Here is a 12,748-nt window from a genome sequence, read left to right on the forward strand (position 1 = left end):
TTTTTTTTTTTTTTCTACTCTTTTTCTTATTGGTGGAGATGTTGGGTTAAGGTGTTGATTTTGGCTCTTCCTTTTTGATGTGTGTATTTATTGCTATAGGTTGGCCTCTGATCACAGCTTTACTGTGATTTTGGTATGTTGTGTTTTCATTCTTGTTTGATTCAAGGAAGTTTTTAATTTAATTTTTTATTTCTTCTATTATCAAGTCATTTTCAAGGAGGATGTTACTCAGTTTCCATGTTTCCTCTTTTTCCATGGATCTTACTATTGTTGGTTTCTAATTTTATATCCTTGTGATCTGAGAAGATGCTTTGCAGTATTTCAATGCTTTTAAATTCATTAAGGATTGCTTTGTTGCCTAATATATGGTCTGTCCTGGTGTATGTTCCATGTACACTTGAAAAGAAGGTAGTGTAATGTTTTGTTGTTGGATATCATGCTCTGTAGATGTCTATAAAGTCAAGTTTGTGGATTGTATTCTTTAGGTCTTCTATGTATTTGTTGAGTTTCTTTCCAGTTGTTCTATCTTTGATTGAAAGTGGTGTATTAAAGTCTCCTATTGTGACTTTGTAGTCATATCTTTGTCTTTGCAATTCTGTTGAAGTCTGAGGTATAAATTTTGGGGCTCTTTCATTGGGTGCATAGATATTTATTATTGTGTCATCTTGTTCAATCTATCCTTTAATTGTTTAATATATATTAATTGTTTATATATATATATATAAATATATATATATATATATATATATATATATAATGTCCTTTCATGTCTCTTGTAGTGGTTTTTTCCTGAAAGTCAGGTTTTTCAGAAATTAATGTTGCCACTCCTGCTTTTTTGTGTTGCCATTTGCTTAATATATCTTTTTACAACCTGTGATGTTTAGTCTGTGTTTGTATTTTTCACTAAGGTGTGTCTCTTATAGACAGCATATTGATGGATTATGTTTTCTTATCTAGTCTGCAACTCTCATCTCTTTAGTGGTGGTGCATTTAATGCATTGAAATTCAGTGTAATTGTCGAGAAGTATGAATTTTTTTCCAGTTTGTTCTTTAAGGTATCTGCTGGTGGTTTATAAATACATACCCTATGATAAGGAGATTGGGGATTAGTATGTCTTCATTTATTTGAAGTTTTTTTGCTTTTTGATTGAAAAAGAAAACTGTTTCTACATTTTAAATTTTAGAAGACTGGCATTATTAAAATGTGTTGTGTATACCACAGGCCTGTACAAACAATTGCCATAGAGTCTGTTCCAACTCATAGTGACCCTATAGGACAGACCTGAAGGGTTTCTGAGGCTGTAATCCTTATGGAAGTAGTTTACCATATCTTTCTCATGCAGAACAATTGGTGGGTTTGATCCACCATCCTTTCGGTTAGCAGCCAGGTGCTTAACCACTGTACCACCAGGGATCCTACCAATGGGGTACTTAGTCCTTAATTAACAAATGACCAGAATAGCACAGAAATCATGCTTCCCTCCCCCCTGTATTTTTATTTTCACAGCAAATTTTGGACCCGAAATAGACCAGGTGATAAAATGCGAGATCGATATAATTTAAATCTACTACCTGGAATGTCTGAAGATGGTGTAGAATATGGTGAGGCTCTTGTATATTTATCCTTCTTTGAAATCTGAACTTTTGTTATGAAAGTGTTAGCTATTAGGAAAATTACACAAAACTTCCTTCACTTTTATAATTCAGTTACTTACAACTTAGCAACAATTTTGATTCAGTTTTATATTTTTTTTAATAAAAAATATTTTATTGTATTTTCAATGGGGTGTATATAGAGGTTTAGGTACCCATTGAACAATTTCTACACAAGTTGTTAGTGACGTTGGTTACATCCTTCACAATACACGGATAGTCTTATTATTTCCATTTGGTTGTTCCTTTTCCATTGATGTAGTTTTGCTTCCCCCTTATATTCTCTCTTTGTCTTAAAGTAATTGTTGACTCTTGGTTTCATATAGGTGATTTTGTAAGGTAGGACAGTACTTATGGGTGAGATATTTTCAGCTGATTTGTTACTCAGCTATAAGATGACCTCAGGGATTTGTTTCAGTTCAGTGTTTGAAGAGTATCTCAGGGCAGTAGTCTTGAGTCCTCCAGTTTCAACCAGTCAACCAGTTTTGATACAAAACTGAATCAAAATTGTTGCTAAGTAGGTCTATTTTTTCTCTAAAGAAATTTGAGGTTCTGTTCCACGTTATTTCTTGTTCTGTCAGGGTTCATCTATTGTAGTCCTGATTAAAACAGTCAGTAGTAGTAGCCAGGCACCTTCAAGATCTTCTGGTGTCAGGTTAGCTGAGGCTGTAGTTCATGTAGATTATTTGTCCTGTAGGTTAGTTTCTTCTTTGAATTTTTGATTTCCTCCTTTCTCTTTTCCTTTGGATAGGTAGAAACCAATAGTTTTATCTTGGATGCTCACAGCCTTTTAATACCCCAGATGCTACTCACCAAACTAGGATGCAGAGCATAATTTATGAACTGTTGTTATGCCAGTTGAGCAAGATGTTAAAAGTATTTATTTTATTGGACTACTGCTTTTATTAAATCTGTATTAACAATGGATATAACCCTATTTACAGATGACCTTGAACCTAATAGCCTGGCAGTAATTCCAGGAATGGGTATACCAGAACAGCTGAAATTAGCTATGGAACAAGAGCAGATGGGTAAGATTAGTTGTATCAATACATTTTATTTTTATAAAATTTTTGTAGACTTTATTTTTATGATATCAAATTATGTTTCAAGTGCCAAAATGATTTATGTTGAGAAATGTTGATTTAAGTCATATTTAGCACTTTTTCTTCCAAAAATATGTTCATTGATGAAATGGTCAGTTTATTTCATTTTCTTGGCTAACTACTGCTTTTCATGGTTGTAGGGAAAGATGAATCAAATGAAATTGAAATGACAATTCCAGGTTTAGATTGGGGAATGGAGGAGGTGATGCAAAAGGATCAAAAAAAAGTACCTCAGAAGAAAGTTCCATATGCAAAACCTATTCCTGCTCAGTTCCAGCAAGTAAGTAACTAAAAGTTGCTCCATTTCATGCATATTCCTTATTGGCGAGTCTAATTGTAGTGCAGAAATATGTTTTTTTGGATTGTATTATCTGTTAGAGGTGTTCTAATTCTGTAGTCCCTTTTTGGAGCACTAATCATATAACCCATAAAAACCATGGTTTTATAATCATATAATCCATACATCTTAGATATAATTCCCATGTGCTATTTTGCAATTAGAGCTTGCCATGAATCATGTCTATCTTCTGTTCTTACCTGCTCGTTATCATACAGGCTATCAGAGGAAGGAGAATAAAGAGGCATGTTGGCTCTCTTCTGTGTTGTTTGGCTATCTTCTGCTTTGATTGTTCCCTCAACACAGTGTACATATGCCCTTTTGAGGAGCCAGGCAAGCTTTGCATTCTTAATAACATGCAAGATTTTGCACCTTTTATCAAATTATTGATTTCTACATAGTAATGTGACTGTCTAATTCCAGTCCCGCTTCACTTAAGAATTAGTATCAGAAATAAAAGATAGTACGTCAGATGAAGTGACTTGTGTTCAGTATGTTTGAATGAGTAGGTGACCTTGTAGAATATGATAAAATGATACAATAGATGTTATATACATGGTATAGATATAATGTTAAAATGCCATTTTAGCTTTATAATTTACACATCTATGCTATGTTTTAGAAGCTCTGGTAGCATAGTGCCTAAGGCACTTGACTGCTAACCAGAAGGCTGGCGGTTCAAACCCACCAGCCACTCCTCGGAAGGAAGGTTGGGCAATCCTACTTCCATAGTGATACTGCCTCGGAAACCCATGGAGGGGTCGCTATGAGTTGGGGCCGACTCGACGGCATATAACAACAACAACAACAACATGCTGTGTTTTAAGGAGCCCTGATAACACAATAGTTAAGTGCTCAGCTAGTGAAAAGGTTGATGAGTTGAATCCACCAGCTGCTCTGTAGGAGAACGAAGTGGCACTCAGCTTCCATAAAGATTACAGCTTGGAAACCCAAGGAAGAATTCTACTCTCTGCCCAGTAGGTTCACTGTGAGTCGGCATTGACTCAAATGGTAACAGGATGCTATGTTTTCATATTCTGTTCTTTCCCAAGGCTTGGATGCAAAATAAAGTTCCAATTCCTTCTCCAAATGAGGTGTTGAATGACAGAAAAGAAGACATTAAATTGGAAGAGAAGAAGAAAACACAAGCAGAAATTGAGCAAGAAATGGCCACTCTGCAGTATACAAACCCCCAACTTCTAGAGGTATGTGAAACTTGTTTAGGGGGATTAAAGATTAAGAAAATAGATTTTTTTATTAATATGTTCTTAAAGAGAAGTGAAAGAACTCTCAGATGGGTCTGATGAGTACCACTCTTTACTATTGCTCTGTTTAGAAGCTAAAAGAATTAGTTGAGCAATGAGTAGACCAAAGTTAAATACACGTTTTTAATAGGTAAGTTAATGCCAACATAGTTTTAATTTCTATGCTCTTATATATCCAAAGATAAAATGTATATATTTTTTTCCTGTCAACTCTCAGTGGGTGCTTTGTTCTTATTTTACCAACCTTTGGAAACTGCCAAGAATGATAAAATTGTGGATTTACTTTCTTACTGGTAAACCATTGGGCTCTTCGTGATCAAAATGGATATAAATAATCTGAATGCTGTCTCCCAGCACCTAAATAAGAGCAGTCTATACTGAGACTGGAAGTCTAAGTACTATGAAATCATGAAGGCCCTCAGAATGTTTAAATGTTAGATGGACTTTAGTTAATGTTGAGGTGTTAAGAGGATTTTTTTGGGGGGTGCTTCCCCCAAAAATGAGTGATAAAATATCTTCAAAATCTCTGGCTTATTTATTTAGTATGTTTTTTTTTTCCCTTTCTTTTTTTTTTTAGCAACTTAAAATTGAAAGACTTGCACAGAAACAGGCTGAGCAAATTCAGCCTCCTTCCTCATCAGGCACACCTCTCCTTGGACCACAGCCATTTCCTGGACAAGGTCCAATGTCTCAGATTCCTCAAGGTTTTCAGCAGCCCCATCCATCTCAGCAGATGCCAATGAACATGGCTCAGATGGGGCCACCAGGTCCACAGGGGCAATTTAGACCCCCTGGACCACAGGGACAAATGGGACCACAAGGCCCTCCACTGCATCAGGGAGGTGGGGGACCCCAAGGATTCATGGGACCACAAGGGCCCCAGGGCCCACCCCAGGGATTGCCCAGGCCTCAGGACATGCATGGGCCCCAAGGAATGCAAAGGCATCCTGGACCTCATGTCCCTTTGGGACCTCAAGGGCCACCTGGACCTCAGGGTAGTTCTGGTCCTCAAGGTCATATAGGTCCTCAGGGTCCTCCTGGCCCACAGGGTCACATAGGCCCCCAGGGCCCACCTGGTCCCCAGGGTCATTTGGGCCCTCAGGGGCCACCTGGTCCTCAAGCTATGCAGGGACCACCTGGTCCCAGAGGGATGCAAGGACCTCCTCATCCTCATGGGATACAAGGTGGACCAGGATCTCAAGGGATCCAAGGTCCTGTGTCTCAGGGACCTCTGATGGGATTGAATCCAAGAGGAATGCAAGGGCCTCCAGGCCCTCGAGAAAATCAGGGTCCTGCTCCCCAAGGGATGCTGATGGGTCACCCTCCTCAAGAAATGAGAGGACCTCACCCTCCAAGTGGACTGCTGGGACATGGCCCTCAAGAAATGAGAGGTCCCCAAGAGATGCGAGGCATGCAGGGACCTCCACCCCAAGGATCAATACTTGGCCCTCCCCAGGAATTACGGGGGCCTCCAGGCTCACAAGGTCAACAGGGGCCGCCCCAGGGCTCTTTGGGACCTCCACCCCAGGGTGGCATGCAAGGGCCTCCTGGACCTCAGGGACAGCAGAACCCGGCAAGAGGGCCACATCCACCTCAAGGGCCAATACCATTCCAGCAGCAGAAAACAGCTCTGCTAGGTGATGGGCCCCGGCCCCCCTTCAATCAGGTATTATTTATTTCCAACTTGTAGACTTAGAACATTTGGAAAAATGCACTTGAGGGACACTTCTGAATGTTGTGAAAAGCTGTCACAGCTGAGTGTAAATGTTTCTTAGATAGTGATGGCAGTTTGAGTTAATAACATCAAGGCTGAAGAAGGAAATCCTGAGAGTGTTATTAGATGCCTTTGAGTTCATTCCAACTTATAACAACATTATGTGTAACAGAACATTGCCTGGTCGTGACCCATCCTCACATTGTTTGAGCTCATTGTTGCAACCACTGTGTCAGTCCATCTCATTGAGGATCTTTCTCTTTTTTGCTGACCCTGTACTTTAACAAGCATGATGTCCTTCTCTAGGGATTGGCTCTTTCTGATAACATGTCCACAGTACGTGAGACAAAGTCTTCACCATGCATTTTTAAGGAGCATTCTGACTGTATTTACAAGCTAGATTTGTTTGTTCTTTTGGCACCCTGGTATATTCAGTATTCTTCACTATTATCATAATTCAAATGAATCAGTTCTTCTGTCTTCCTTATTCATTGCCCAACTTTCACATGCATATGAGATGATTAAAAATACCCTGGCTTGGGTCAGGTGCACTTTAATACTTAAAGTGACATCTTTGCTTTTTAACACTTTCCAGAAGTCTTTAAAATCATGGAATGATGAGTTAGGGTTAGGTTATGCCATCATTAACTGGATTCAATATGAGTCTTTATTTCTCATCCTGTTGTTTTAAATAGAGGTTCTTTTGGGGGGGGAGGCGAGCATGTCAACTCTCGGTTAAATGTAGTTAGTAATCGTTCCAGTGCTCAAAAAAACTGTGGTGTTAAGGAGGAAGCATGTTAGTTTGTGAGCAGCTTTGTAGCTGTTGAGCTTTCTGTTCTGGGCCCTTTACTTCATAGGGCAGTATTCCATGGGCCTGCCAGCTCTGCCTCTTAGAAAGGAGGGGCTGTTTAACTGATTAGTGTGCTAGAGTGTTAGTACCTCACTAACTCATTTTATTTAGTGGTTTCACACACTGCTGACTGCAGAATTGAGCTTTCTGAAACAGTGACCTGGTGGATGAAATTTTGTGCAACTTGTTCTTAGCTCATATGTAAACATATTTGCAGGAGGGAGTATTGTATGTAAAAATTTGGCCCTTTTGTGAGGAATATGTTTTTGTTATGCAAGTTTTGTTATCCATTTGCTGAGCTTGTGCTTGAGAGATCGTGCTGAGGAAAGGCCAGTTGCTTGGGGTGAATTACGAAATGACTACATCAGCATGAATGAAATTAACCCTAAAACCATAGTTATATGATTCTTACGGTTCTCCAAAGTTCTTTAATCTGGAGCTGTTATTTATTGGACTGGAACAGCTGAATTTGTGTTAGTTGTGTACCAAAATCGAGTTAGTGAGCAAATACTGACTCCCTGGGTCTTCATTGAAAGGCGTTGGATGTACTTGGGAGATACTGCATGTGGAAAACACAATCTGTTTTGCTTTTTCAGACACACCAGAATCTGTAATGTAAAGATGACTATTTGATGTACTGAATTAAAATAACTAGTTAAGTAAATTACGTGTTATTCTCCAGCAAATCTTCTAGGACTTAAAATGTCATAGCAGTAAAGAATCTAATGACATTTGAGTTTATTCCCATATTTATTATTAAACTCATCCTGAATTCTGAAAAGTATCTTTAGATTTTATTGCCCTAAATTATTCTATAAGTTTTCATGTTATATATTTTATTATTCAGTATGTTTATGTGTGTGTGTGTGTGTGGTTTATTTATTTACTATAAGTTATTTTACTAATCTCATGGTAATGAATTAACATTTTAGAGAATAAAAAAGTGATGAACTTTAGCAATCACATCATGACTGAAATCAGAGACATGTGAGATGCAGAGAGTTTGTGGGACAGTTCAGTGCAAGTTTTTATTGTTCCATGCAGTTAAATATTTGATTCATGAGACATTTAATGGCCCTGAAAAATCATTTAATATATAGAAATATTTGAAACATAGATGCATGAGAGGGTGGTTCAAATCTCAAAAGTTGCCTGATGAACGTCTTTGCTCATATCATTCTTACATACTAAATCTGACTTCTTCACTTTGAGCATGTTGGTTATTTAAACCAAAAATTTGACTACAACTACTCCTCACTTGTTGACTCTCCTGTTATCTGACATATCACATTTACAGCAATAGTAAAAAATCTATGTACTTATTTTGTGTCTGGCAGTAATGACATGTCTGGCAGTAATGAACACAGAGATCCAAAGCTAAAGTAACACTGGCTGTTGTGATTAAGGTTATGTGTCACTTTGGCTGGGCCATGATTCTCAGTGGTTTGGCAGTTATGTAATGATAGAGTCATTTTGTGTGTGATCTGATATGGTCATCTTCCATTTTCACATAATGCTAATTTTCACATGTTGAAGTAGTAGCATGAAAGATATTGATAAGAGCCTTTGAATAAAAGGGGCAGGCACAAAACAGAATAGACATGACTGGTATCGAGTTAATGATGGTTGTTGATAATGGCTTGTGCTGTGCCTCCTATCAGGGTTGCTCTTACATTTAGCTCATTTGGGAAATGAAACAGTTTCACTGTTTGTAAACTCTGAATGTTTTTAAATCTGTATTATTATTATAATCACTAAGTGTATTTCATGTCTAGAGACACTTTAAAATTTAGGGTGAGTTTAATAATTTATAAATCTAGAAATAAATAATGTACAATAAACTTACTATATATATTATAAATATATTTATTTGTGAAGAGCCTTGATCTGAGGACAGTGGGGAATCAGAATTTAGATTTGGCTGTTTAAAAACACAGATTATCAAGATTAGGGGCAAGTTAGAGTCTCAGAGCAATGAAATTCAGAGGATAAGAACAGCAGGTTTGTATCAGACGAGAAGTTACAGGAACTTAATGAATCTAACATGATCTGAGGCAGTGTAACTGGGAGAAGTAGGATACTTCGGAAGGAGAAAATTAGGAAGTAAGAGATAAGGAGGTAAAAGAGCAACCCAGCATGAACATGAACATCTTGCTCATTAAGATAGCCTTTCTACCCCACCCCACCCCTGCAAGGCATGTGCCCCCCTTTTCAGCTCCCTGTCCCAACCTATTGAGAGGATTGGTTACTTTCTCTAAACAAGAACTCTGGATAGGGAAGCAGATTTTACCCATCCTAGCAGATTTCCAGGTCTTCCTTTTTGCTAGAAATTCCTGCTATATGCAGTGTCAAAACAGTGTTACTATGTTATGCTTTCTGATTTTGGATTGAAGTCTTGCTAGGCATTACAAGGAAAGATCAAGCTTTCAATAAAACCTTTTATTATGGGGAAACCTAGTGTTTTTATCTTGTCACATTATATTAAAATTGCTGTCATGAAGCACAATCCTATGATTTCACGACACCCATGCTTTACAAACATCTTTTCAGGAAGGACAGAATGCAGGCCCCCCACCCTTGATACCAGGCCTAGGGCAGCAGGGAGCACAAGGTCGCATCCCCCCTCTTAACCCTGGACAAGGACCTGGCCCTAATAAAGGTAAATATTTGCTTGGCTGGATAAGAGACTGTATTCTACAACCTTTGTGGAAATTTTAAAATAAATAGTTTTATTGGTAAGTAATTAATAGGATGGTCATTTGAACCTCTTGGAAAAATAAGACAATGATCATTTCAGGTAATAGCTGTCCTAGATGTTTTTATAGTAGATTTACTTTAATTAGCCAGAAATGCTGACCAGAGGGAATTGGCTCCTTACTATGAGAAGTTAGCAGTGAACCAGCAATAGTAGCTGTGTTGCAGGCCTGACTTACCTAACCTGTGGACTGTAGGTGATTCCTATGTTCACTGAATGCTGATGCATGTATTTCATCATCCTGAAGAGCTGAATTGTTTCAGATTAAACCTTTCGATGGAATCTTCAGGATTTAACTGTTTGGACTGTCATCACCCCTTCATTCCCCCAATTGAGTTCTTTAGCTATAACATTTGACAAGAAGAAAGCAATTATCTGTGTTATGCCTCAGATAGTTGATAGGATGAACAGCAAAAACCCACTGCTATCGACTTGATTCTGACTCACAGCTACCCCTATCAGGTTTCCAAGGCTGTAAATCTTTATAGAAGTAGATTTCCTCATCTGTCTTCCATTGGAGCAGCTGGTGGGTTCAAATCACCTACGTTTTGGTTAGCAGATGAAAAGCAAAGAGATAAGAATTTTCCGTATTTAGATGTGAGGCTATCTGGAAGTTAAGAGTTAATTCCAGAACTTGAGAGTATAAAACACAGGGAGCCAAACGCACTCACACTGAGATATAGCTGGAGTGAAGAAGGTTGGTATGTTATTTTATGGACTGCACAGGTATGTGAATGGAGGGGAAGACAGCAGATAGTCAACAAACTCATACTCATAGGAACACAAATTAAATACTCTGTAGATGAAGCTTCAAAGGATTTTAGTCGTTAAGTTTTTAACTGGTTAAGCTCACAGCCTCCTGTGGTACATGTTAACTCAAAGCAACCAGGGCCGTATCACTATGGAAGTAGATTGCCCAGTCTTCCTTCTGAGGAGTGGCTGGTGGTTTGAACCACCAGCCTTCTGGTTAGCAGTCAAATGCCTTATGCCCTGTGCTAGCAGAGCTTCTGTGGTACATGTTAGGTTTATCAAGAAAAGTTCTTGTCAGCATTTATAACCCTAGATTTTGGGACTTAAAGCTCAGTCCTGAATTTATATGTATTAATAAAGATAGGAAAGGGAGAGGTAAAGAGATTAAGAGAATGTTCATTTTAAGCCTCATGGGTATGAAAGAGGTAGCAAAGACATGAAGGAAGGTGGCCAACATGAACAAAGAGAAAGCATCAAAAGACAGTCTTTTGAAATGTTGGGAACTTAAAAAAAGAAAAATCTTTCTACCCACATAGTATAGCCATCGGTGGACTACGACCCTCTCTTCTCTTCTTTTCCTCTACCCTGTGTCTGTTTCCACTTGTTTTCCTCTCCTCCTTGCTTTTCCCCTTTTCTCTTTACCTCTCTCTCTTTCTTCTCCCAGGGACCAAAGGCAGAAGGGAGAGCTGAGAAAATGGCCCTGCCATCCTCCTGTCCTGGATTAACCACTGCTACTGCCCCCATCATCAGGGCCCATTTCCTTCTAACTTGTAGTGGTGGGTTTCTTTTCTTTGGAGGAGCAGGGTACTTTTAAACAGATAGAGGTAATAGGGAGTAAGTGGACTGTGTTGAGCCACCTTAGGTCAAAGGTTTGCTTGGTCTGAGGTCACACCAAGTTCTCTGCAATCTGAAAGCAGAGGAGTCCTTAGCTTCAGGAATACACTGAGAAGTGAGAGGCTTATCTGTCAGATGGAAATTGATCTAGAATATTTGCAAACTGATTGAATGAATAAGAAGAAGGTGTTTCCTCAACAGTATCAGTATAAGAAAAGGGAGCAGAAGGGACAGGAAGAGCTTCAGTAGAGAAAGACTTCTCTAGTGATATATTTCTATACTGACATTTCTAAGCTTTTTATACTTGTTAAATGGTAAAAACTCACTGCCCTTGAGTTGGATCCGACTCATAGCAACCCCTCCTTGGGTTTCCAAGGCAGTCTCACTATGGAAGTAGATTGCCCAATCTTCCTTCCAAGGAGTGGCTGGTGGATTTGAACACCAGCCTTCCACCAGAGTGATTGAAATGGTCAAAAGAAATGCACACAGCTGAGGGTAGAAGGATGTTATTGTTGTTGTTGTTATTTGCCGTCGAGTCGGCCCCGACTCATAGCGACCCCTCCGTGGGTTTCCGAGGCAGTATCACTATGGAAGTAGGATTGCCCAACCTTAGGGTAAAAATCACAGCTGTCTGTGATACAGGAAAACACTCAATACTTTCATAAATTATATATATCCAAATACTAAAAAAAAAAACAAACCCAAAAATCAAACAGAAAAAAACCCAAAAAACTTTAGTGGGTTTCCAACATTGTCTTCAAAGAATGGCAGTAATATTGTAGATGAGAAATATGCATAGAAGAGGACAAGTAAAGTGTCAGCTAAACCCTGAGATTGAAGCCTAGCAAGGCTGTTTGGTTACTAGGCAGTGAATAAGAAAGCCCTGGTTTCATACATCTTACAGAAAAATTTAATCATTTATCTTTGTTATAGTTAAATGAGTTAAGAAGGTGATTTAATGGATGAAGTTGGATGAGTTAGATGTTACAGGAACAACACTGCTGGTTGTGGCAGCTTCAACTAGGTGCTCTGGTGGATGGGCTCTGCAGGCCTCCTAAGTACAGAAATGATGTCTGGTGCTTGACTTCCTGGCCTTCAGCTTTCATTTTCTGCTGTCTCTTCCCAGGGGTGTGAAATAGGAGCAGGGAAGGGGAGCTCATTATATGTCCATAAGTCTGTCTCTTGTTTCTGAATTAATCTCCACAGCTGCCAGACTAGAAGGTGGGCATTACTGTTTGCATCTAAGAAAAGTACTAGATAAAGAACAGAATTAAGGTCAAGCTACTTAGCTAGGGATGATCTGCACCCAAAGCCCATGTTTTTCCCTCTACAGGGTGCCTGAGGGATATATGTCTTCAGTGTTTGCTGACAGAAACAAAGGGTGGGAGCATTTTAAATAAAAGAATTTGAAACATTTTGAAATAGTAGATTTTGCAGATTAGAACTGTGTGGGCAGAATTGATGGAAGACATCATAAAAGTCAA

General features: G+C 38.8%; 1 protein-coding gene across 1 annotated transcript in view; it reads left to right on the forward strand.

Moving 5' to 3' along the window:
* Positions 1–12,748, forward strand: part of WDR33 (WD repeat domain 33) — a 106,715-nt gene that overhangs the window by 75,387 nt on the left and 18,580 nt on the right. The window contains exons 11-16 of the mRNA XM_007957846.1: positions 1,508–1,602; positions 2,598–2,684; positions 2,900–3,039; positions 4,149–4,301; positions 4,939–6,027; positions 9,476–9,584. Coding sequence (XP_007956037.1) covers positions 1,508–1,602; positions 2,598–2,684; positions 2,900–3,039; positions 4,149–4,301; positions 4,939–6,027; positions 9,476–9,584 — 1,673 coding nt within the window. The remainder of the gene's footprint in view (positions 1–1,507; positions 1,603–2,597; positions 2,685–2,899; positions 3,040–4,148; positions 4,302–4,938; positions 6,028–9,475; positions 9,585–12,748) is intronic.

The sequence above is a fragment of the Orycteropus afer genome, unplaced genomic scaffold (genome assembly GCF_000298275.1).
Source record: "Orycteropus afer afer isolate SDZICR_OR568_19922 unplaced genomic scaffold, OryAfe1.0 scaffold00809, whole genome shotgun sequence".
Lineage (NCBI taxonomy): Eukaryota > Metazoa > Chordata > Mammalia > Tubulidentata > Orycteropodidae > Orycteropus > Orycteropus afer.